Source organism: Festucalex cinctus, chromosome 14, assembly GCF_051991245.1.
Source record: "Festucalex cinctus isolate MCC-2025b chromosome 14, RoL_Fcin_1.0, whole genome shotgun sequence".
Lineage (NCBI taxonomy): Eukaryota > Metazoa > Chordata > Actinopteri > Syngnathiformes > Syngnathidae > Festucalex > Festucalex cinctus.
The window spans coordinates 4,694,624-4,718,008 of NC_135424.1; the positions used below are offsets into that span (position 1 = coordinate 4,694,624).

The 23,385-nt window shown below is 44.3% G+C and overlaps 1 protein-coding gene across 6 annotated transcripts in view; it reads left to right on the forward strand.

Annotated features, from left to right (window-relative positions):
• LOC144001413 (methylated-DNA--protein-cysteine methyltransferase-like) overlaps positions 1 to 23,385 on the forward strand; it is a 131,218-nt gene that overhangs the window by 4,830 nt on the left and 103,003 nt on the right. For 3 of the 6 annotated variants that reach the window (XM_077495718.1, XM_077495716.1, XM_077495712.1), the window contains exons 3-5: positions 11,668 to 11,831; positions 16,114 to 16,253; positions 19,612 to 20,356. In XM_077495718.1, coding sequence (XP_077351844.1) covers positions 11,668 to 11,831; positions 16,114 to 16,253; positions 19,612 to 19,728 — 421 coding nt within the window. In that variant the 3' untranslated portion in view covers positions 19,729 to 20,356. Of the gene's footprint in view, positions 1 to 11,667; positions 11,832 to 16,113; positions 16,254 to 19,611; positions 20,357 to 23,385 lie in introns of those variants that run through there. The other 3 variants (XM_077495713.1, XM_077495714.1, XM_077495715.1) reach the window with 1 other exon arrangement.

Genomic DNA, 23,385 nt, shown 5'->3' on the forward strand with positions numbered 1-23,385 from the left:
TGTTTCTTTTTTCTTTTTTTGTCTTGACTTTGCGTTGAAGGCAGGCCTGAAAAACAGTGACAAAACACAGGCTTACCTATGTAGATCTCACAAAATCCTTCCTGTAGCTTTAATAGTGGGGATCAGCCATTTCCATTGATTTATTTATGACATACTAAACAAGGCTCTTGTCAGCTTTGGATGTGTTGTGTTGCGGGCTTAGCGAGTCAGGCTGATAAATGATCTCCGAGGCCATATTTTGGATAAGGGAAATACATCTATGCATAGCGAGAAGACGTGCGAGCGGCGTGCAAGTGTGCTATTCTTTCTCCTCGCTGGCAAATTCGCCCGAGCAGCAGCAGCAGCAGCAGCAGCACCGGTGGCATTGATAGATAGTTATTGATAACCGCCATTATAGCCACATAAACGCCCTTGAAGTATTGCTTACGCACCATGACCGTCAGCTCTTTCTAATAGAAACGTCTCAAGCCCCTTTTGCTTCCTAACTGATCTTCGCAACGTTTCCCGAAATCAACCTTCCTCTCTGCCAGTCTTAACGACAGCCCTGAAGGCACCATCACATGAACAAATTCATTACATCTCCAACAACCCCAGTTGGGGCCCCACGTACCAGCCTCCTGCTAACCAGCCTCAACCACCCCCCCCCCCCCCCCCCACCCTTCCTTTTTTTTTTTTTTTTTTCATGTGTTTTTTAGCATGGCCACACTGACGGAAAATAATACTTCATATTTTGTTTACAGCGTATTACTATTGTATGAAATATAATGCTGCTTGAGTCTTTCACACAGATGTAACACTGAGGAAATCATACTGCTCTTTTTTTATTTTTTTTTATTTATTAGGGTGAGAAATGGAGAAAAAAAAAAGGCTGGACTCCTGCCCCGAGACATTTTGTGAGCATATTATTTTACAATGCTTTGATCAATTTGTCTGTCAAGCGGGCTGAGATGTGAGGAAGGGGGGGGGGGCAGACGGCGCTGGTGGGGGGGAAAGCAATTTACCCTGTGAGGTCCTCAATAGAAATGTACTACAGGAGGCTGTGTATGACATGTTGCATTAGAACCTGAGTAGCCTTTATTGCCTGATAATGTCGCAAGGCAATGCCGATATCAATCACCCTTAAACAGCCTCTGTGATGTGTTTTCGAGAGCTGCAGCCAGGAAAAAAAAATAATGCGTGAAACATTTCTTGCAAAATAATTGATTTAATTCCAAGCTCAGGGATTTCTTTTAACAGCGTAAAAAAAATAAATAAAAATGTGCTAGAAGCTACAAACTGTTCGGAACAAGCTCCTATAGAAAACTGTAATTAATTTAACACGGATAAACATTCGGCTTCATTTGCATATAGATATAAACAATATATTTGTGCTTCTGAATTCCCAGCACGCTCAGGTCACATGATCTGCCTAAAATCCTGAGTGGCTCTGACCGAAAATGATCATTGTACTTTCCAGGGCCGCAAATCCCCCTTTTCACACACGCACGCACACGCGCACACACCACTCCTCCTATGACACAAAGGCACATAAATCTGTGTCTGATTTTTCACATTGCTCATTGTTTTTAGTTAATGATTTTCATCTGTTTGTTGTTGCTGTGATAGCGGGGAAATGTACCATATGCTCTGGCAAAAGACAAATGATTAGCAAATGAAATTCCGGACAGCTGTCTGACTGAAAGCGCTCGGTTGATAGCATTCTGCTACCATAATTAGCTTAAGCTTTGGGTTAATTAACTTTCTACCTGGATATGCATAATAATGGCGTTCTGCAGAATGCCAAGCAGCCTCCGGTATATCAGCGGCGCGGGCTGGCTTTTTATTTTGGATTTCCAGAGCATATTTCAATTTCAAGAGGCGATTTAGCTCGGGAGCGTCGTCAAATATTGTAGATTTTCCTCCCCGAGCCAGATAATTCTGAAACAATAGGGGTGTATTATGTGGCAGAAATGCCATTTCTGAATGTAATTAAAGAGGATGAAAGCAATCACCGTTTTTTAAACGCTTTTGTCTCGCGCCAGGCCCTACTTGTTAAAAAATACCCATCAAGAGGAGAAAAGAAGCAGGAGAACCCCCCAAGTCCTTCTGTAAGAGGCCTTTTGAGACTCAAGTGAAGTACAACAGTAATTAGTCTTTTGTATGAATTTGCCGGCCATGGTCATGATTAGCTAAGCATATGAGAGGACGGCGGGCCTGCATTGCTTTTAAGGAGGAGGGTGTTAAAGTGTATTTATCACCAGTTATCCTCACAGCTTTCCATTATCGCCGGCAACACGGGACGGGGGCCCCGAGAAGCACCTAATTGTTCCGAGGCGGAGTGTTTTTCTGTCAAAGCCGTCACCCCCGCGCGCATTTGGCATTCGTACGCAGCCAGGCGTCCTCCATCCAACGCGGCCCCAATAGCCGAGCTGTCACAACAGCTTTTTACACACTGCCGACGCTGGTGTGAAATATCTGAGGTGATGCATTTATCGTTTTTTTTTTTTCTCGCACGCGTAGTGTTGTGAATCAATGTCCCGGTTCACGCTGAATAGCACGATGCTAAATGTGTTCCCTGTTTGGGGCCTGTTTACATGATGTGCTCACACACTGTGAGGAAACATCAACAACGTATGTTTTTTTTGTTGTTGTTGTTGTTTTGTTTTTTTCTCCCTTCTCCATCATTTCTCTCTGGGTGTGTTTATACTTAGCCCAGTGCATCCTTTTAATCACTCGTGATTATTATGTCGCCGGCGCCCGAGACCCAACCGTGTCCTAAATAAACTGCTTACATTTGTAACTTAAACTGCTTTGTCATACAAACGGATATCTGCTGAGATCTTGAATGAAACCATCAGACGGCAGGCCGAGGGACTTTTTGACGCCGTCTCCCTAGAAATGGCCATGAATAATTCATAGCGTAATGATATTCAGATCATTTTTGTTCCATTTTTTATTTTTTTTTCCACCGCGGCCGCCCCTGAATATTGTTTTGCATGTTGTGAAGTGTAGTACTCAGCTGTGTATTCATTAAGGTGCCGCTCCCACTGGCCCCTGGACCCATCTGTGCACTATGTTTATGCCCCGCTCTCCCGGGACCGTCCCAATCAAGCTCCGTGTGCCACTTCCTGTGCAGTGCAGCACCTGTGTAGCACTACCTGTGACGCGCCACGCACAGACGGACGCGACGCTGACAGAATCCTGCAAATGTTGCGTTTTTCCCAAACGCAACCTCCAGGGTAAAGTCAGGAGGCGCGGCGAGTGAAAGTTCCTGCTAAAAGCACCTCCTGCACTCTTTTTTTTTTTTTCTTTTTCTTTCCCCCTGCTGTCGACCGGGAAGTTTTTCCCCGACACGAAGGGGTTGAGCTAGTTTGTTTTGCAACTTGATTGGATTCTGTATCTGCAACATGCAGAAGTGCGCGGCGCGCGACATACTAAGGCAATATGCAGAGAGATGATTTCGCTCTGACATCTTGGAGAGGAGTACGAGTCAATTATGCCCAAGTGTTGTTCTTGCTTATCTTCCTGCGGCACCAAACAAGGATTTAGTCAAGGATTTAGGGGTGAGGGGGCGGCGGTGGGGATCATGGTAAGCGGTTCACAACAAAACACTCAAAACTCCTGGGAGCGGGCACTGATTTAAAAATAAATTACAGAAGACGAAGCGCTAACACTCAAGGGCCCTCAGCAGTGCTGGCGTACACAGGTGAAGATTAGCCTCCTCGCTAATCAGAGGAACAAGGCAGTAATTTGCTCTGAACACAGACAGTAATTAGGACTTGGTGACACTGGATTCCCATAATGCCTTTGTGCTTGACGTGGTCAAGTTTTGACAGAGGCTATCCATGCAGGGTCACCGCCCCCCCCATCACCACCACCAGCACGCAACCTCCCTTCCCCGGTCTCTCGGCCCTCTTCAGCGGAGCCTCTAAAAGGTCCCCGCAGTTACAGGGGATCCCTAATGTACTTTATGCCTCCCTCGCTGGCTCCTTACCATTCGGGTAATTGGAATCTCTTACTGTGGCACTTGAGAATAGGGGCTAAAAATGCGATTTGAAACTGCTCAATAGTCTGTTGTAGATAAACATTGCTGCTTCGGGCTGCGGATACGCTACATAATGGAGTAAGAGTTAAGGCTGTGGTATTACATGCCTTCACTGACTCCTGTGGCTCGCCAGCTGGGAGAAGGCCTAATTGTTGTGTGCTTTGTTGCCTCCTCTGCACCTGCCGCCGCCACCTTTTATGCATCGCCTTGAGTCCGTGCTGGTCGCTCACTAATAGGAGGAGTTGGATATCTAGAGAGCCGTTTATCCTGCCCAGTTGTTTTTTTTTTTTTTTTTTTTTTCCCTCACCAAAGTAAGAACTGGCGCCCACAGAGGACAACAAGGAAGCATCCCTTCCCGCCTGCCACTCGGAAAGCTCTCGACTTTAATGCCGCAGTAGCTAGATCGGCATCTGAATGATCCTCAAATGGTTGAACGAGCCGCATTGAGCAAGTGGCTTACAATTGTATCGCAGCTTCTGCTTCGGAGGCCATCAGGATCTTGACATTCATAGAGACATGCTGTGTTTTGAACCCACACGCCCCCGCCCCTTCCTGCCTTTTTAGACAGTCATTTTAGGCTTTTTTCATGCTCTCTTGAGTCCCTGACGTCTCCGAGTTAAGTATGTGCCGTTATAAGGCCGGGGAAAATATTGGAGCGCGCTTGGCCTTTTCTATTTCATCCTCTGACCCGCCATGTTACCCATGATCGGTGAAGGAGAACCCTGGCAGGCTGTGTCAAAAGTGACAGCCGATCGAGTCAGGATGAGCGCCATCACGCTTCACAGGATGGAGGCATGAGTTCTGAGTTTTTTTCCTTCTCTCCCCCTTTTTTGTGCGGTACACCATTACACCCTTCGCCAGATTCCTTTCAATTAAATGTTGTGGCTAACCTGTTTTCATTCTGCACTTGATAGAAAAAGTCTGACTGAAGACTTGTGCAAGTAGAGACCCGAAGTACAACCGAGAAAATTGGCAAATTTAAAGTCAACAGCCTTTTTGTCTCCTTTTGTCTCCTTTGATTGTTTCCTCCTGGATGAATAAAATAACCGGCGATATTATACAAATGTGCAATTCATTCTTTATATTAGGAAATAGGCTGCGCTCCAAATGACTCCCACTTTGCGCAGCAATGATTTATGGTAATTGGAAATTGATTGTGACAGGAGCACAATATTAGAAATTTTCTGGAATCACAATCTGCTATCAAGGGAAATATTCTTTTTAGTGCAGCGCATCCTGGCTAGCCCTGAATTATTTGTTATTACCTGTGATGGAGTCAAAATATGATAACTAGCCGCAAGACTTGTATAGATGGAGATATTTTTCTTTGTCTGAATAAAAAAAAAAAAAAAGTGTGGAGGAGCGCTTTGGAAGCAATTACTGTACTTCTTTGGAGGGAGGGAAAAAAAGTATTTTCGTTGACCTCAACCACAGGTTGCATGTGGACAAAAGGCCAAAAAAATATACTTAATAAATAAATAAATACATGCATAAAAATACCAATTTACCATGTTGAAAATCAATTCTTACACACCTCCGGATCAAAACTTGCTCATGCAAGTAGTGTTACTGTTCATATTATTAACTCACAAGTGTTAACCACTAATGCACAAGTGTCAAACTCAAGACCCGGGGGCAAATTGTCTCTCTGTTTAAAGAAAAAAAAAAAGTTGATATACTGCAAGCATTTTGGTTACTAAGCCCTCATTTTAAAATAAATGTAATTATATTCAAACCAAACTTATGAACCACTGATTTCAAAACTAGGTATTCATTTTTTTTGTGTGTTTGTAAAATAGGAGAATCATATATTTATTTGGGTTTACAGTCAAAACGGCCCTCCGAAGGAAAGAAAGAAATGAGTTTGACACTCCTGCACTAATACATTACAAAATCTTAGCGATTTTGATCACAATTGACCGGCAGCGTGCTAGCAAGTAGTCTAACAAGCTAACGTGGCATTCTAGTACGTCTTCACTGCTTTGTGGCAAATGGTACAAAGAGATTAAACAAATGTACAACACCAGAAGCAGTCACTCAACATCCATATTGTCGTCTCGGTTCAAAATTTGAACGACAGTTAAGACGCCTTTTGATTATTTAGACATGTCGGAACTGAGAATTTGATCATTAATGTTCATGAGTTAGCGTTTTGCAACAAGTAAGACTTGTCAAAGAAAAAGGCCTAAATTAAACTGTAGTTTTCCTGCGAGACAAAAAGGCCTAAAGATAACCATATTAAACATAATTTGTTTTAAAAATGTGTTCATGTAAAATGGCTTTTAAGCTCACTCGCAACACAAAGCAAAAAAACAACCAGTGACTCAAACACTCACAAGTTGGGGCACAGTGCAGCTCAGCACTAATAAATTAAGCGTCCGGTGCCACTGTATTTTTTTTTAGGGTGATTTACTTGCAATTAAGACAACCCATAGATGACATCCCCTTATGAGTAGTTTAAAGTCGGCAATGTTGTTGTGTTGCGGGGTAATTTATGAGTCACTGAGGAGAGTGGAAATGTTGCCTGCGCGAAACATACATCTCCACTGCCCTCGTGCTCTTTAGAAACAATCCCCCATCGCACCTGGAGGTGACAGACTTCAGCTCCACTCATGTTGCTCCCCCCTTTTATTTATTTATTTGTCTCTTGTTTACCAGCCATAACATGTGCTGCATCACATTAACTTTTACTACTGTCAATGTTGTATCACTCACGGCTGCACCTTGAAAGCGGGGCGCATCCGTGACGGGGGCCGGGAGGCGAGAGAAGGGGGGGGGGGGGTGAAATTAACCACGGTGACAAGTGTGAAGTGCGAACCGGGGGAGGTTAAAGGTGATGCGCCTTAAGCAAAGGTGCGCTAGCCTTTGTCCGGTAGATTGTAAGGGCCTGCGGGTCCAACAGGAACATTTCCACACACAATATCCCCGAGCTGTCAGTGTGCAGCGGCTGGAACATCCTCTCGTAGAAGAGAGGGTGTGTATGTGTGCAGGGGTAGAGGATGTAGTGGGGGGGGGGGTTTACAGAGAGGTGGCCTGGAGATCCTTGCAGGGAGAAAGGAGGTGAGGGGGAATGGTGGGTGTCAGGGTGGAGAAGTGAAAGAGCTGGAGTGGGAGGATAGAGAAATGGTGAGGAAGAAGAGGGGGCGGTGGAGGGGATAGAAAAGAGAGACAATGACAAGTAGGGGCTGGCTGGGCACTCACCCATGCCGACAAGAGATTGCCATGAGCCGCGGCCATTGTTTGAAAAGGGTCTCGGCACAGGACCCCGCTGGCGGGCCTTGCGACTTTGCAACTATAAACTGCTGCTGTGTGGTTTATGTAGAAATGAGAGTATTCACACCTCGGACTGTATTTACAGCCGCCGCTCAACGGCACCCGGGAGGCTTTTCATCGCACGGCCACAAACTATACCAGGCGGAGGATGCTCGGTCGCAGTCCTCCGCTTAAAGGCTGGCATCACGTGTCAATTACTAGAATGCCACTGGTGGAGCACGGACGCCTGCCAATCAATCCCAATTTGGATCAGCACCAAACACAGTTGAATCTGCCCTCAAGTCATATTCTTTGTTTGACCCAAATTGTGGGGGAGGACAATACGCCTGTTAAGTCGCACAAAATGTCAAAAGTCGACATACAGAATAATCTAGTTTAGCAAGTTTTTCTTTTATGTGACTTTTTTTTTTGGCGACATTTATCAAAAAAGAAGCGAGGAAGTATGCAGACTGATTACACGTGCAAAGCAGTAAGATGCCCGCGGTGTATTTTCAGTTCACATTTATTAGCTTTTATGTTTCTTATTTTCTATACTTGAGTGCAAAGTAAGAATATATTAACAAAAACAATACAAAACTCGAATGAGATGCATGATCTTTGACACAAATTACTTTTTATTTTTTTAAGTCCTTTGGTTGGTTGCTTGAATGTAACAGTGGTTAACATCATTTTAAACTTTTTGTGACCAGTGCAAATGTTTCAAAATGTGACTTGAGAGAGTGTGAGGTGCTTGTCGTAAAAAACACAAAACAAAACATTGCATTGTTAAAGTTGGCGTTCTGCCATATATTGCTTTTATACACCACTGTGCACCAACATCAACACAAGACCACCCCAAAATCATGTTTAATCTATTGCTAACTTAACAAGATAGAAAATGAGCTAATTTAGTATGCTGTCACTGATGAATTAAAAGGGCGCTAATCATGACACGTCGCCGGCCATCCACAGAGAAGATGCGTTCACTACTGACCGAACAGGAAAGCCTTTCGCAAAAGCAAAATAATGTGATTTGATCATCTTCCCAAGCTCGTTTTCAAAGGTCGTAACTACGAGTAATGCAATAACAAAAACAATAGGTCGCAAAGCAGTGTATTAGGTGGTCATTAATTTGCACTCATTTATTTACTGTACCTTGGCTGCGGCCTGGTTCCTCTCAAACTAAAAGTATTGCAGACACAGACAGTGATCCATTTTTTTTTAACTAGAACAGGCTCACTTTAAATCTATTTTCACTCATTTTGAATCCAGACTTTCAATCTTGAGGAAGCATATTACTGCAAGTCTCCCGACAAGTGAGGATGAATCGGACAAGAGAATTGAAAGATATGAAATTGACCTTATTGTTGCTAACCCGTATAGCAATCTTATGGTGGTGACGGTTTGATGCTTCCCGCAAGCGTAGCCGTATCTGAGAGTCCCGGAAAGGATTGCGTTTGACATGAGAGTATCGGGAGGTACCAAGCTCTGTCATTGACAATTCATGCTTTATTCAGTGAGAATTTAGTCAAGAAAAATGCCCTTTAAATGTTAACCAAAGTTGGAAAATAGAATCAACTGCTACTTTTTATTTTTGTTCTTTCTTAATCTGGATCCACACCAAAATTTAATGAAATGTTCTTTGGCCCATGGCGCTAACCCGCCACAAAGTTTCTTCGAAATCATTTCGATAGCTTTTGCATAATTGTGCTAGCTAACGAACAACAAATGGCATCAAAAGCCGCCTCCCCAGCGGAGGTAACAAGATGCTTTGCACACGGTGACCTGCACAAGTGTGAAGGCGCTTTGGCGAGGAGGAGCGGCGACGCGCTGTGTTTAACAAAGTAAATGTCTATTATTAATACTGTACAGGATAAGCCAATTTTGAAAGAGAGGCACTTAAATGGTGATATTATTTATTTATAAGTGCTGCACACCAGTTAATGGAATTGGCGGCCCGCTTTAAGATCCGCATCACAGCTTGAGGTCCACTTTGCCGTAGTACACAGGCGAAGAGAGGACCTTCCCAGTAGGGTCTTTAAGTGTCAAATATGGGTGAGTCTGCTCACGTTGACCTAGGGGGTGGTCAGCGGCAGAGAGAAATTCAGCTGTTAAGTGATGCCAACTCAACCGTCGGCAAATTCCTCCAAGCGTCTACTCATGCTAAGATGCACGTCCAAGTGCAGCGCGATGCTCGCCAGCGCGGCTCTGGCCAAAAAAGAAAAAAAAAAAAATCAATTTATTCATGTCATGAACTCTCAACCAGACCCAAGCAGAGTTGAAACTCTTGTTAACGCTGAGCTCTTTAACTTTTTCCTCAAACAGCTGCAAGACTTTTAGCCCCCTCCCCCAGAAATGACTCCACTTCCTTAATGTTGTTAAACTATTACCACTGTTCCTTTTGGCCTAACAATGTTTTCTTTTATATTTCCATCATTCTGCACTTAAGGGTAGGACCACACTAGTTTAAGCATATTTTAATTTTATTTTTTCCCAATACACTATGTCAGGAAAAAAGGGAAAAAAAACTTTGTTCACTGCTAAAATGTTAAAAACAATTTGGCCACATGCAAACACATTTCTGGTCCGTCTATTGTATGCCAAAGCAGCAAGTAGTGCTATTATCATAATTTGTATGGCGAAGTGGCGTACTCGTCACTTATTACGCTTGAATTTCATGATACCTTAGCAAAATAATTAGGAAAAAAACTCTTTAAAACTTCAAAATTATAACACTGGCGTAGGGTAAGTCTGCATGCAATTTATGAATGCAACAAAAATAAAGTAATCATAATTGGCTGATTTAAAAGATACCAGTGACTTCTTTAAGAAGTTCTCGTTTTCCCAGTATGCATTTTTTTTTTTCACCCTGGCCGCAGTGCAGTGTTCCAAAATTCTTTGGAGTGACTTAACTGCAGTTTGCATGTAGCCAAAACACATAGAAAGAAAAAGTATCGATTGTTAAAAGGACCTCTGTGCCTCTTCAGAAAAATTCCTTCCCCATCTGAGATCAGTAAAAAATGTCAAGTGTGAGGTTATTTGAGCCATTCACAATCTTTACGAAAGTCATTACTGGAAAATGCACAGTAATAACACAAGAGACTTGAGAAAATGAAAGGCCTGGAGACACAAATGTACTGTATACAGTTATGTATGTGGGGTATATGTTGATCTGTATGTATTTAATAACTACGTTAGGTTCCTTTAACTATAATTGTGATGAAATATTCAACACAATATTGTGTCGTAATGTGATTTCAGTAAAAGATTAAATGTTCCTTCGCCGTGGTTGGAGTTTTGCAAAAGAAGTCTTTTTTCAGTGACCTAACCGCAGTCTGCATGTGGCCAAAACACATCGAAAAGTATACATTGTTAAAAATACCCGTGTGTATTTTTAAAAGCAAATTCTTTCCCCACTATGGATCAAACAAAATGTGTCGAATGTGAGGTCATTTGGCCCAAAATCCTGAGGAAAGTCATTCTTGGAAAAGGCGCACTAAGTGACGTTTTCAGTCATGTAAACTGTAGTTATCCTTTGCATTAAAGATAAAAAAAAAAAAAAAATGTACTGTAGGTATGAAAAATTTATGTATCTGTTCTCCAATTTCCAAGTGCCTTCAATGCCTGCAATCAGAATCCTTACACAGTCACTTTTAGAGAAGACACAATAATAAAAAGAGACTTAAAGAAATGCTAATTAGTATAAATCCATTAGGGCTCTGAGGTCTGTATATGTATGTGTATGAAATGTTCTATATCGTATAACTAAATCTGTCTTGCATCATACAGTTTCGGTGACTTGAATGGTGCATTAAATTATAAAGGCAAGATGTGCATATGATACTTTTTTTTTTTATTTTTTTTATGGCATTTCAGTGGCCTACAGTCGATGTGAACGAGTAACTGGCAACTAACAGCCCTTCTAATGTGACTTGTGTGTTTACATTTTCGTTGTCAGTCATACTTTTGAAGAAAGTCATTCCTTGAAAAATTCTAGTAATAACTCAACAGGTTTCACCAAAACTTGATTTTTCAGTGACCCGTCGATTCCCACCGGATTAGAGGCCAAAAGACATGGATGTATGAAAAATGTATGCTGTTAAAAATATCCGTGTTCCAAGTGGCAGCTTTTAATGTCTTTACGTTTCTCCAGCTTGTTTTTATTCTTCACCTAAAGCAGAGTGACAGAAGAACGGTGCAACTTTGTATTTGAGCATGTCCCCCCCCCCCCATAACAACTTACATTTCACTCAGTAAATTATGTCATCCTGCGCCCGCGTGACCCCGCGGGCATCCAGTTACACCCTTGTGGCGTATTTTAGCGCAGGCTCAAGCAGGAATGTCGTATTGCGATTTGCTCCTCTGATCCCCCTACCTCGTCTCCCCACCAGGAGCGGCCGGGCCCCCCCGAGCTGCCGCGTGGTTAGCGGCGGCCGGGCGGAAACGAGCCCCGAGTTGCGGCGCTGCGTCGAATGGCTCCAGGCGTACTTCGCCGATCCGCGCAGCACTGGGAGTCTCCCGCCGCCCGCCTTTCACCACCCCGCCCTCGGAGCAGGTCTGTCATGGATAAATATTTGCAGAGCCGTGGCCGGGATCAGCCTTTCACTCTTAATTGTCAGTTACATCACTTACACTCACTGGTGCTCTGTGTTTATAATGAAGTATTTTATAGCTGTGAGAGAGAGAGAGAGAGGGGAAGAACAGAACACTGAGCTGTAACTTGGTTCAGTAATCTGTGGCGGCTCTTACCACGCGTGTTAGTCTTGGCAAGCTTTCCCATGATTCTTGGCACATTCTTTGAAACTGATCGAATTCCACTCTTGACATTTTCAGACAGGAAGCGCCTTTATTTTTTTTTCCCTTTTCCCCCGCGCTCTCTTTTTAATGAGAACATGTGAATGGTGGTAAAGTTTGAATGAGCTTATTGTCGGCACCGGGCAGCCACCTCGGCCCTCGGAATGAGCGCGGCACAAAAAGAAAAAGACAATTAGTGTCCTCTCACGCCGCATGTGTGAATGATGCGGGGCGGCGGATACGGACAAAAGTCTTTAAATGTGCTCGCGTCGAGGTAGCAAACAAATGTTTTTGAACTTGGAAAGTTCACAGGCTTTGTCACAGAGTCGCATTAAAGATTTTCCAAAGCGCTCATTTAGACGCCGAATCACACCTACACACGGGAAAAAAAAAAAAAAAAGAAAGAAATCCCTAATATATGCATTTAACAATTGTGTCTGCCTTCCCCTGCAATCAGGCCTCACTTTCCCTCTAATTTCATGCAGACCCGCAGTGCTTGAGTGATGGCATTTTCAATGAGCAGGTACTCCGTGGAGACCCCCGTATACAGCTACACAGTCCCACGCTCCCGCAAAGGCAATGCAGAAATACATCAGGACCAATTACGATATCACCTTTCAGTGCGATTCCCTTCGCCACCAAGTGCTTGTGTACCAGCCCCGGGCTCTTTCAAATCGCATCTCATCTCAAGTCTTTGGGGTTTTAATTAAATTTCAGGATAGATGGAATTCTTCATTAGTACCTGATCTGAATAGGTGATTGTGCCGCGTTGCACCTCGCCTCCCTCGCCTGTTGTTTTGGGGCTCGGTAAATACAGGGTTTAGGGCCCGATTGCTCTCAGTAGTCGCAACCACGGGCCATGCGTGGATAAAAATGTTAAATGTTTGCATCCAGAGTATTTGTCTTTTGAGGAAGGACAATAGAGGGATGTGCTGTTGTTGTTTTTTTCTGCTTAATTCATAAATATGAAGCTTTGCAACTCATGCCTGGGAAGCAAGTGAGCAAAAAAAACAAAAAACAAGTTTAATCAGGTCATTACAATCTGTGACAAGCAACTTTTGTTTGCTCAGTTATCTTGCGGGAGAGCCTCAATGCGACAGCGCCCTCGCTACACTTGTCATGTAATATTGAGTTGTGACCTTAGCTTGAAGTGTTGCCATGTTTATTTACACGTTTCTGACAAAACAAGCCACTTTTCATATTAGCTGTCACCATATACCTGAGCCGCAGAGGTGACATGAAAGGAGAGCCGAGGTGCCGTTTTTTTTCCGCCGCGTCTTGACTGATTGTCAGACGCAACATCACACGCAAGTTCGGTCCTCTGAGGTACCGGCGAATGGCGAGTGCGTGCGCGTGTCATTCACGCTCTGTGTGCACGCGTGTGTGGGTGTGGGTGTGTGTGTGCGCGCGCACCACCTCCAGGAAAACACAGACACCATCGTGGGTTCTTAAAACGATGCATATTCTTATCTCATTAATTATACATCCATATGTAACAGACGAGAGGATCTTAGTCTCGGTAAGCGGCGCAGGGAACGTGCAGGAAGGTGGGGGGTGGGGGGGGGGGGGGGTGCTACGGGAGGTTGGTGGTGGTGGTGGTGGTGGTGGTGGTGGTGGTTGGGGGGGGGGCTTACAGGGGCGCTCTTCAAAGCCCAGATGACTGCGTTCCTGCAGGAGCCTGAACCTCCCCCTGTGCACAGCGCAGGGCGAGATGAGACACTCACCAGGCCCCGGCCCCTGTGATGTGGAGAGGAATTAGGGAAATGAACGTTTTCAGAATATCGAATAATCAGAGAATCATCAGCACCCCGTCAGCCTTCAAACGCGCCGATCCCTCAAGACTCCAGAGACACTTTGACTGGGAGTCAAAGTCTTCCCTCCCATTAGACACAAAGGATAATGAGGTAGCTGCATTTCCACCATTGTCGTTTTTTTTTTCCTTCTTCTTTTTTGTGTGTGTGCGTGCGACGAGGTGACTGTCAGCTGGAAGTCATCGCACTCAATCCATCATTAGCGCGCTTGATGGAATTCGCGTTTATTGTGCGTCCTCCCTCCCTCCCTCTTCCAAATTGCTTTCATATCCAAAATAATGAGCAAATCAATCATAGGAGTCGATAACTTCATAATCACCAGATCCCTTCGATCCGGCTCGGCCCGCAAGCCTGCACGCGCGCTCTATTACCTGCTCTCCTGCTAAGGTAATGACCTGTGACATAATTATGGGCATGTGTGTAAACTTTTATTTAAACAATTGACATCGCTGCACCCGATCTAAAGAGGGTCCTGACCTCAGACACAGCGTATTAGTCTTTTTATGAAGTATGGCGCTCTCCTGGAGTGACCCAAGCGAAGCTTCTGTCACCGAAGCTGATGAGGGCACAATTCTTTCACCTCTGAGGCCGCCTCTTGCTTCTTCCGGGAAAAGGGGCTGCTTGGAATTTAGTCATGAGGGTGGAAAAAAAAATAAAATAAGGTAAACAAAAGCAAGAGCTTGTTGCGGCTTTTGGGCAGAAACGGCAATTTTGGATTGTTTGCAGGGAAGCGTCGACCCGGGATTTGTCACCGCTAAAGTCTGGGCAAACTGTCATCTGCACATCAGTGACGAGAAGATATCATTATGCACATCATGCAGGGCAAAAGTGGCTTACTTTTGTGTGGGGGAATAATGCATAAAGGAAATTTGGGGAGGCGGCGACGGGAGTGGTGGTGGTGGTGGTGAGGGGGGGGGGGGCGTATCTTCCCTCGTCATAACATTGGCTCTGTCTGTGTAAGAGCCCGTCATCTCGTTGACAGCGTGATTATTACCTGAAAAATTATTAAACAGTACCTACGGGCCTTGTTCAAGACAAAGAACTCACATGGGTGCGCATCAATCAAACGTATCCCCTTTAGGTTTTACACTTATTCCCCCCAGTTTAGGCAAATTGCCTTGTTCGCGTGGCTTTGTGTAGCGGAGAGTGACTATGAGGTTTGCGAAGGGAGCCTGGGGAGCACAAGGATGTTCACTCTGTAGAAGTGAGACAGGGGTGTGACATGTTTTCACACAATGCCAATTTAGGGGGGATTTCTCCTAGATCACTTGTCATGTGCTCTCTTAGACCATATAAATGAGAGAGAATGGGAGATCACTAATTGAATTTTCATGACTGAGTACACGCGCTTGTGTATACGAGACAAAGTTCACCCCCGCTTGATAACGAGACCATTGTTCCCGCGTCGTGTTCGCTTGCGCGCAAAGTGTTGTTCGCTCGCTACAAAAGCTCGCCGTCGAAGCGTCTCAAGGTTTTTTCAAATGCCGCGTCTCTCTCTCTTTTATTCTTTTTATTATTATTTTTTTTTTATCAATCACAGCCTACACAAACACGCCTCGCTGCCACTGCCTGGTAATCCACGAAAAAGAAAAAAAAAAAAAGATAAAGCTACTGCTAAAGTGCTAATGAAATCAGAGCTGTTAATGTGGCCGGTTAAGCTGCGGATGATTTGAAGAATTCTGCCATTTAAGTGGCGATGATATAATGAATCTACTCTGAATAGAAAGCAATTAAAAGGACAAATTGGTCTGATTAACCTCAAAGTCATCCCGCTGCCACAAATGGTATGCAACATTCAAATTATTATTATTAAAAATCTGGAGCAGATTTGCCGTCTTTTTGGCCTCTCTTAATCCTTTTAAATGAAGGAGCCAACTTTTTTAATTTTAGCTGTGACCTTTCAGTGCATAACCTAGTTTTTTTTTTTTTTTTTTTCCCCCTCCTGCCATGGAAATAATTTTCCCACATCAGCTACTGTACCGTACCGTATTATTACTGGTGCTAAGGTCAAATGGAGGGACTTCCATGTGTTTAGCTTGGAAACGGGTACTTGATGGCAAATTAAACATAGATGAATGTGTCAAACTTTTGATTTGTGTACTTGAATGCAGCTGTCCATGTTGCTGTCAGCGGTTATTTTCCTGCTCATTTCTTGTCAACTCACATTGATTGATGAAATGAGGAAATCAGCTCTTCATGTTTTTTGTTGTTGTTTTCCTTCCTTTCCTGCAGACACGTTCACCAGTCGCGTGCTGCACGTCCTGTTCAGAGACGTGAAAATCGGGGAGACGGTCTCCTACAAGCGCCTGGCTGAGATGGCGGGAAACCCCAGAGCGGCGCGGGCAGTGGGCGGGGCCATGAGGAAGAACCCGGTACGTGTGATTGACGGGTTTGCCGTTCCCACACATTTAGTGTGATTATAGGGAGGATCTGGAATCACCCGTTGTGTGCGTGGACACAGTCACACTTACAAAAGAAAATGAGTGATAATGAGACATTTTGACTTGAAATTTGAAATAATGAGCCAGTTATAACCAATGATGAGGAAGTTGATTGATTAATGAGATGATGTGATGAGTGAGACATTAGATATGATGATGATGAATAAGACCCATTTCCTAGCATAAAATTGTCTTTTTTCATGTAGTTTTAGTCGGTTTTGAAGAGCATAGTTGCAATCTAAACGCACACAACCAATAGGTACACCTGCGCAGTTGTATTAGATCCAATATGGCAGGTGAAGCAAAAAATTGGACTTAAGATGTTCATTTAATAATGTATCGTGTCTGTTTGTACTGTTTACTGCCTCATATTTGGAGATGTTTCAAATGTTTTATTTTATATACTAGCTAAATATATGTTCTTAAGATAAAGGGGGTCAACAACCCATTTGAAACAGAATACAGGACTGCTTGGGGACTGAGTCATGGAAAGGGCCACCAGTTTGATACACACTTCTGATATAACAAATTTCCTTAACTTAATTTTCATTGAAGCTGCAACAATTAGTGGCAACTAATTGGTTTTCAAATAAGTCAACTATTTTGATAGATTATTTGTTTAAAAGACTTAAAAATTGTCCGGATCCGCAGCAAATGTTCTCAGATTTTTGTAGTAGCAGATTGATTGTCTAAAGGAAGGCAATGATCAACATTTTTTGCCTTTTTTTTTTCTGACATCTATCAGACCAATTCAGAATTTTGAGTAAAGTGATGAAAAAAAAGTTTAAAATTAGACAGATAAATTCAATATTAAAATAATCAATAGTTGCAACCATACCTTTAATTATGTTATTGATTATGAGTGACATTCATCTATATCTTGACCATGATTCCTCTCCATAATCAATAATTTAACAAGGAGAGAGACAGATATACATATCAATATCCATCACTTTATTTACTTTATTATAAATCTCTGCAAGTGTTTACATTTTCAGATGAATGAAATCACATGTTCCATCACTGGTGAGCTATTTTGATTGCAGGTTCCCGGGCTACTCGTGTGGCCCTTGGGGGTTAAGGGCGGCCTCTATGTTGGTAACCCCTGATATAAAGTAAAGCTATTCTACATCTACAACCACCAAAATAAATAAATCAGATCTTTTAAAAATCAGCATTTGTAATGGCAATACTGTATATTGGGTCTCATTAGTACAGCTTGTAGCTAAACATTTTTTTGTGGTCGTACAACATTTTGTTTTAATAAGCATCCACAGACAAAACAAATTGCAGAAATAAATACAAAAAGTATTAAAAACTGTAACTCAATACGACGCTAGTATTTCCAAGTCTTCCCTCATGCGGGATGTGTTATTTAACAAGCATCCTGTTGGAAGCCCAGTCCAGTCCAGGCAAAGTAAACGGGCCCCCTCAGGGAACGGCAGACGAGGGAAAAAGGAAAAAGAAGAAGCCGACCTCCAGCACGATTTTAAGCCCGCGCCTTTTGTCCCGCGTACACGCCGCTCTTTTTACCTTTTTCTCTTGTAAATCTCACGGAGGGAAGCTCGGGCCCCGCGCGTCTTTGGGCCGTGTGTGCCAAACGGAGGGCCAGAGGGCAAGTGGCGTGTCTCCTTTTGATCAAACCCTTTTGATCAAAGGCCGTTTAGCGGTGCCCGTGAAGCGCTGTGGGCACCGCCGGTGTAAGACAGAGAAAACCTCTCGTACACAAATGTAGTCCAGACACATCTCCTTCCTGTCTTATATTATGTAACTTTTTTTTTTGTACATACTTTATTAGGTACACTAGCCGGTGGCATTGCTTCTGGATGGCTGAATAATATTCTCTAGTCATTTTTTATTTATTTTTTTATTACACACAGACACTTCTTCCCCTTTTGCTGAGGGGAGGATGGGAGCCTGAGCCCTGAGCCACTGATACTGATCCAGAGTCAGATTGTCAGTGTCAATTACTTGTCAGCAGCGCCGCTCGGCTCGGGCTTCAGCTGCGAAAAGCTCAGTGTGCTCAATCGATCCTCGCCTTCGCCGTGGCACTCGTTCCTCACCAGGATTTGAGTATTGATAAGCCCGGTGTGGAGCATCCTCGCACATCCACCGCTAAAGCCCCGACCACCCCCCCCCCTTCCCCAGTCAGGAGGCAGATCCGAAGGCCTTGAGGGTACCCTGCTCTCCTTCCAAACCCGGGGAACAATATTGATCTGAATACTGGAGCAGTATTTCTCTGTCTGCAAGGTTAATCTGGGGCTCGGAAAGTTTTATTGCTGTTGATATGGGAGCGGGTTTAATGATGGATCTGAAGCGAGGCGCGCAGCGCATCCAACTTTTATACGCGGCGGCAGCCATCAAGTTATGATCAACCAGAAATTACAGCCACGCCGCCGCCCGTTTGGCAGTGACATTTTTATTTTTTTTTAAATGTAACACCAATCAATGGAGGGAGCGCTTGACGTGAAATAATTGCCGTGATTCATGGCGAGCGTCGCCGCCGCTCTTGTTGTGAATTTACAATGATCGAAGTGTTTTAGGCTGGCTTGTTTAATCTTTCTCCAGCCATTTAGTTTACAAAGAACCCGGGACCCCCCTGGCAGTCGCCTGCAATAAGAGTAAACGCTCCACCGACTTCCTCTTTTTTAATGATCACAGGGTTATCAGATCTTAATGTTGACACCCTCTCGATTGAATATTCATCCTGCTGGTGTTTTTGCCCATTAATTTTTGATTGCTTCTTTGCTTTACACTTTTAAAGAGTGGGAAAACATTTATCGCCATAGACTGAGCCATCACCCCGAATGCGGGATTGTGCGCGATCAAACCAGGCGTTTTTGTGTTGTGGCACTTTTTTTTTGTTTTTTTGTTTTTGTTTTACCACGCTCACAAAAGTGCAGATTCACATTGTCTGCGCGCCGGTTACTTGAAAGTTGCACCGTTTATGCGGCAAATCACAGGCGCTTTCATACATAATACATTTCTACCAGGAAGCGCTTGTCAAAAAGGAGCGACGCCTACCCGCCTATGTCGACTTTTTGTTTTCAGATATTTCCCTGTATTTACACTTCTTAAAATTCAATTCTCTGCAGTGAATTGTAATATTGGGGTGGATAAAAAAAAATTATTAAAAAATAAAACCGGGAATATAATTGTACCTTTCCAGAAAAAGATAAGACATCAAAGTGTCTGAGCTATGCGTGTGGAGATGTGCTTGCACAACATTTGCAAAAGTTGCACGTCCGCTTCCTCGGGGATGAATTCCTCTTTTGTTTGCCCGTGCCAGATTCCGCTCATCATCCCCTGCCACCGAGTCATTTCGAGCAGTGGCCAGAGCGGCCCGTACATGAGCGGCAGGGGCGACCACCTCAAACAATGGCTGCTCGCCCACGAGGAAGGCTGACGCGCGACCGACGCCAACTCTATCAAGTATGGAAGAGAAAACACACACACGCACAAAAACACAGGCGCAAAGTTGAGTGTAAATATTCAATTTAAATTCATTTTTAAAAATCTAAGAATAGAGACGCTTGCATAGTTAATGTGCTCGCGAGTTGTTGCCGAATTAGAATGTGCAAAAATAACTTAAACAGAGAACAGTAGGAATTACAAACATATGCTCCCGTGGGCCTCGGCTGCGTTTGCCAGATAGTGCTTGGAATGGTTTTTCTAAAGAGTTATTATTCCCTTAAAAATATGTCTCTCACATTGTTGTTGTTGTTGTTATTTTTTTTTCCTGAGAGCAGAATTAGTCTTTGTACCTCTCGTTGGTTTTTTAATTTCCTGCCAAGCAAGTGCTTTGTTCGACATCCAGTGATAAAGGCTCAGAATTTTGCCGCTACAAAGCTTTGTAGTGGAGTATTTGTTTCGTCTCCATTTAGATCTCATTGTTTGCTCTCGTCTTACTATCCACCTCCAGTGCTGATGTCTTATGCATTATATACGGCGCCTTTCAAATCAACGCGTCTCCACGTGTCAAATTAGCGCCTTTCATCATTTTTAATTGCGTTTATTTACAATAAAAAGTTGACTGCCTCGGGCTCATTACCGATTAGGCTTGCGTGTCTTTCTCACGTCTGTGTCTGTGCACCGCCGCTTCTTTGCTTCTCTTCCCTGCTCTCTCCGAGTGGAGCGTTTTCCATTAGAGGGCAGTACAGAACGGCAAAACTGACATGCAACATTTCAACCTGGAATTCATCCTTGCACATTTGATCCGCAACTTACATTTTTATATGTTATTTTATTTTCCCCGCACAATCGCATTTAATCCCTTTTGAGAGGAATTATTTTATCTTGGAAGGACCATATGGAGGGGGCAGCAGGGAGAGTGTGTGTGTGTGCGCGTGTATGGTTTGACTGAACATTTCCAGTGCTCCCCCCCCTTAAGGATCTTTTGTTGCGTTGACGCTTTCCTTCTTTTCTTTCCCCTATTAAATAAATTCTTGATTCTCCTCACTGTCTAATGCAATTCCGGAGTGACCCTGACATGTCCATAGTTATTCCTCCTCGGTGCGGCGCAGGTAGCCTAATAATCCACCCTCCCAAAATAACCTCGGCTCTAACCTTTCCTGATCCAATTCCAGTGGCCCTCCCCTTGAATACATTTCAACTTTTTTTTTTTTTTCCGCCGCATTTTTGAATTCGTCATCCGGACCGGCTCGCGCTACCGTCGGTAAGCGTGGACGTCGAGGCGGGCAGACAGGCAGATGAAGAATGAGAGCCAGTCTGTGGTTTCACAGAGGGCTAATGATGCCTGTGGTGACTACAGGCTACAGTCAGCCCCCTAACGAAGGGAGTTGTGACACAGCCACAAGGGGTCCCATTTAAGCCCGGCACACTCTGAAGTGCACTGTAAGCACCCTCCTTTTCTTTTTCTTTTTTTTTTTTTTCGTCTTTTTGCTTGTGGCTAACTAAATTCGGTGGAATGCTACAAATTTAGCAAGCAGAGTTGCTGCTGTCTGGAGCTGCTGAAAACAAGTCCAGCATCAAAGCGTCAGCCATGCTGCCAGTAATTGGCCGTGTAATTGCTCAGGTACCCTAGGCAACGCTATATATTAAATATTTCACACCTCTTTTTTGGGGGGGGAGATTTTTTTTTTTTTTTTTTTTTTTAACATACCCTCTGATATATTGGTACTAGCAGGATTATTAGTGTTTTATTATTTTGGATATCCAACATTCAGAATTCCATTAAAGGAGGCCGAGTCCATCTCATCACGCCAGAGCTTTAATTTTGCCCTAATATCGGCTCCCCGTTTCAGTGGGTGCACGCGCGCGTGCGGCCACGCGTGCTCATGTGCGCGTCCATATGTGTGTGGGTGAAGTGGATGATATTGAGTCTGACTTCATAAATCACCCAGACACTGATAAACTCCCCATGCACCCACACACCGCTAATGGGCAACCCTTAAGGAGTGTGAGTGTCTCGTGCGGCGTTTGATTCAACATTTATTAACCCCCTCACACGCACGCACATGGCATGGCACGCACTTATTTCAGCCCCACAAAGAATATATTTTGGTGGCGTTGCGAGTGTGAGTTCATAGTTTTGACCCGGCCGGGTTGCATTAATCACCGGCGGCCGTAGTGAGAAATATTTGAGCCGCAACGACGACATTTCCCAACATTGGTTTCCTTCTCATAACTTACATCCTGTCTCCAACTCCCCACTTCCCATCTCATATCCTGCCACCCCTCCTCATTATAGAACAATTTTCTCCCCCACATCAAATACAAACACACTCCATGCTTCCGTGTCTTGCTCCTTATACATGTTGGCTCATAACTCGGCAACCTGCTCCCCCTCGGTGGAAACGTTCGAGCCCGAGCGGGGTCCTGCGGCCACATCAGTGATTCATTCATAGCCACTTTTATTATTTCCAAGAAGTTTGCAAGCTTTAGAAAAAAATAATAATACGAAGGAATTAGAAACTTTTTGGGAGCGCATTAGGCAAGCCGATGTCGGCACACCGCTGCCGGGAAGCCGGAGGAGTGCTTGACATGCAGATAGTCGGCCAGTCAGACACAGGAATAGATAGCTCGCATAGACAGACTGAGGTTTGGCCGCGCTATCGGGTTTCCTCCCCCCCTCTTGTCTGCCTGCCGGGACCGGCTGGCCTCGGAGGCCCTGACACCGAGGCAGCGTGCGGCCAGCCGCGACAGCTGCCGCGGCAGCCTCTAATACCGCCGCCGCGCGCCGCCATGCTACGCCGCCACTACAAAGAGCAATATCGTCGCAAACATGGCATCCTTTGATGCCCTTGTAATGATCTTTGTGTTTTGAGAGGGAAAGCGCCACGATTGGAGACTTGTCAGGCATCTTTTTTTGTTGTTGTTTTTTTTGTGATTCTCTTAGAACAAAGAGCCCCCCCCGCTCTCTTTAGGACGGTCATGATGAGATGGAACAGGATGAAATGAGAAAGTAGAGGAAACCCTGAGAGTGTGCCAGTAACCTTGTATCAGTATGTCGTTGTAACCTTGTGAACCCCAGAACAGAACCGCGGTTCTCTAATTAGGACCATTACGTGGGAGCCTCTCGCGGCACGTATCAATCTGAGCGTGCGGCGCTGGAAGGCGAGTGCCTCAGCCTGGAGAAAGTGCAGGTCTAGCCTTGGTCCTGTTGACGGAGGGGGCGGCACTTCAGAGGCTCCAGGACCCCGTGGCACCAGTCTCTCCAGTCCCCCAGACAGACTGGGAGCATCTGGGCTCTGTCAGCGCCTCTGGCCCCCGCAGACTTGCGATCTATATGACGGGGAAGGATTGGATCAGGGAGAGAGAGAGAGAGGGGGGGGAAATATGAGCCAGATTCCTCAGCCTGGTGCAAAATGCATGCCAGTTAGCATCATAGGTAGCGCGAGTGCGCACGCGTGCTCGTGCCGCACTGATAACAGGTCAGAGTGATTAATTTTGCATGATGGGAGATGGAGGCTATTGATTAGAGGCGAACGCCGGAATAAGTCCTCTCTATAAATTGTCCAATTAAGTATTAATTAAAAGTGTGGCGCTGGAAATATTCAAAATAAAATAAATAACACATCACGGCGTATGCAGATTACATTGA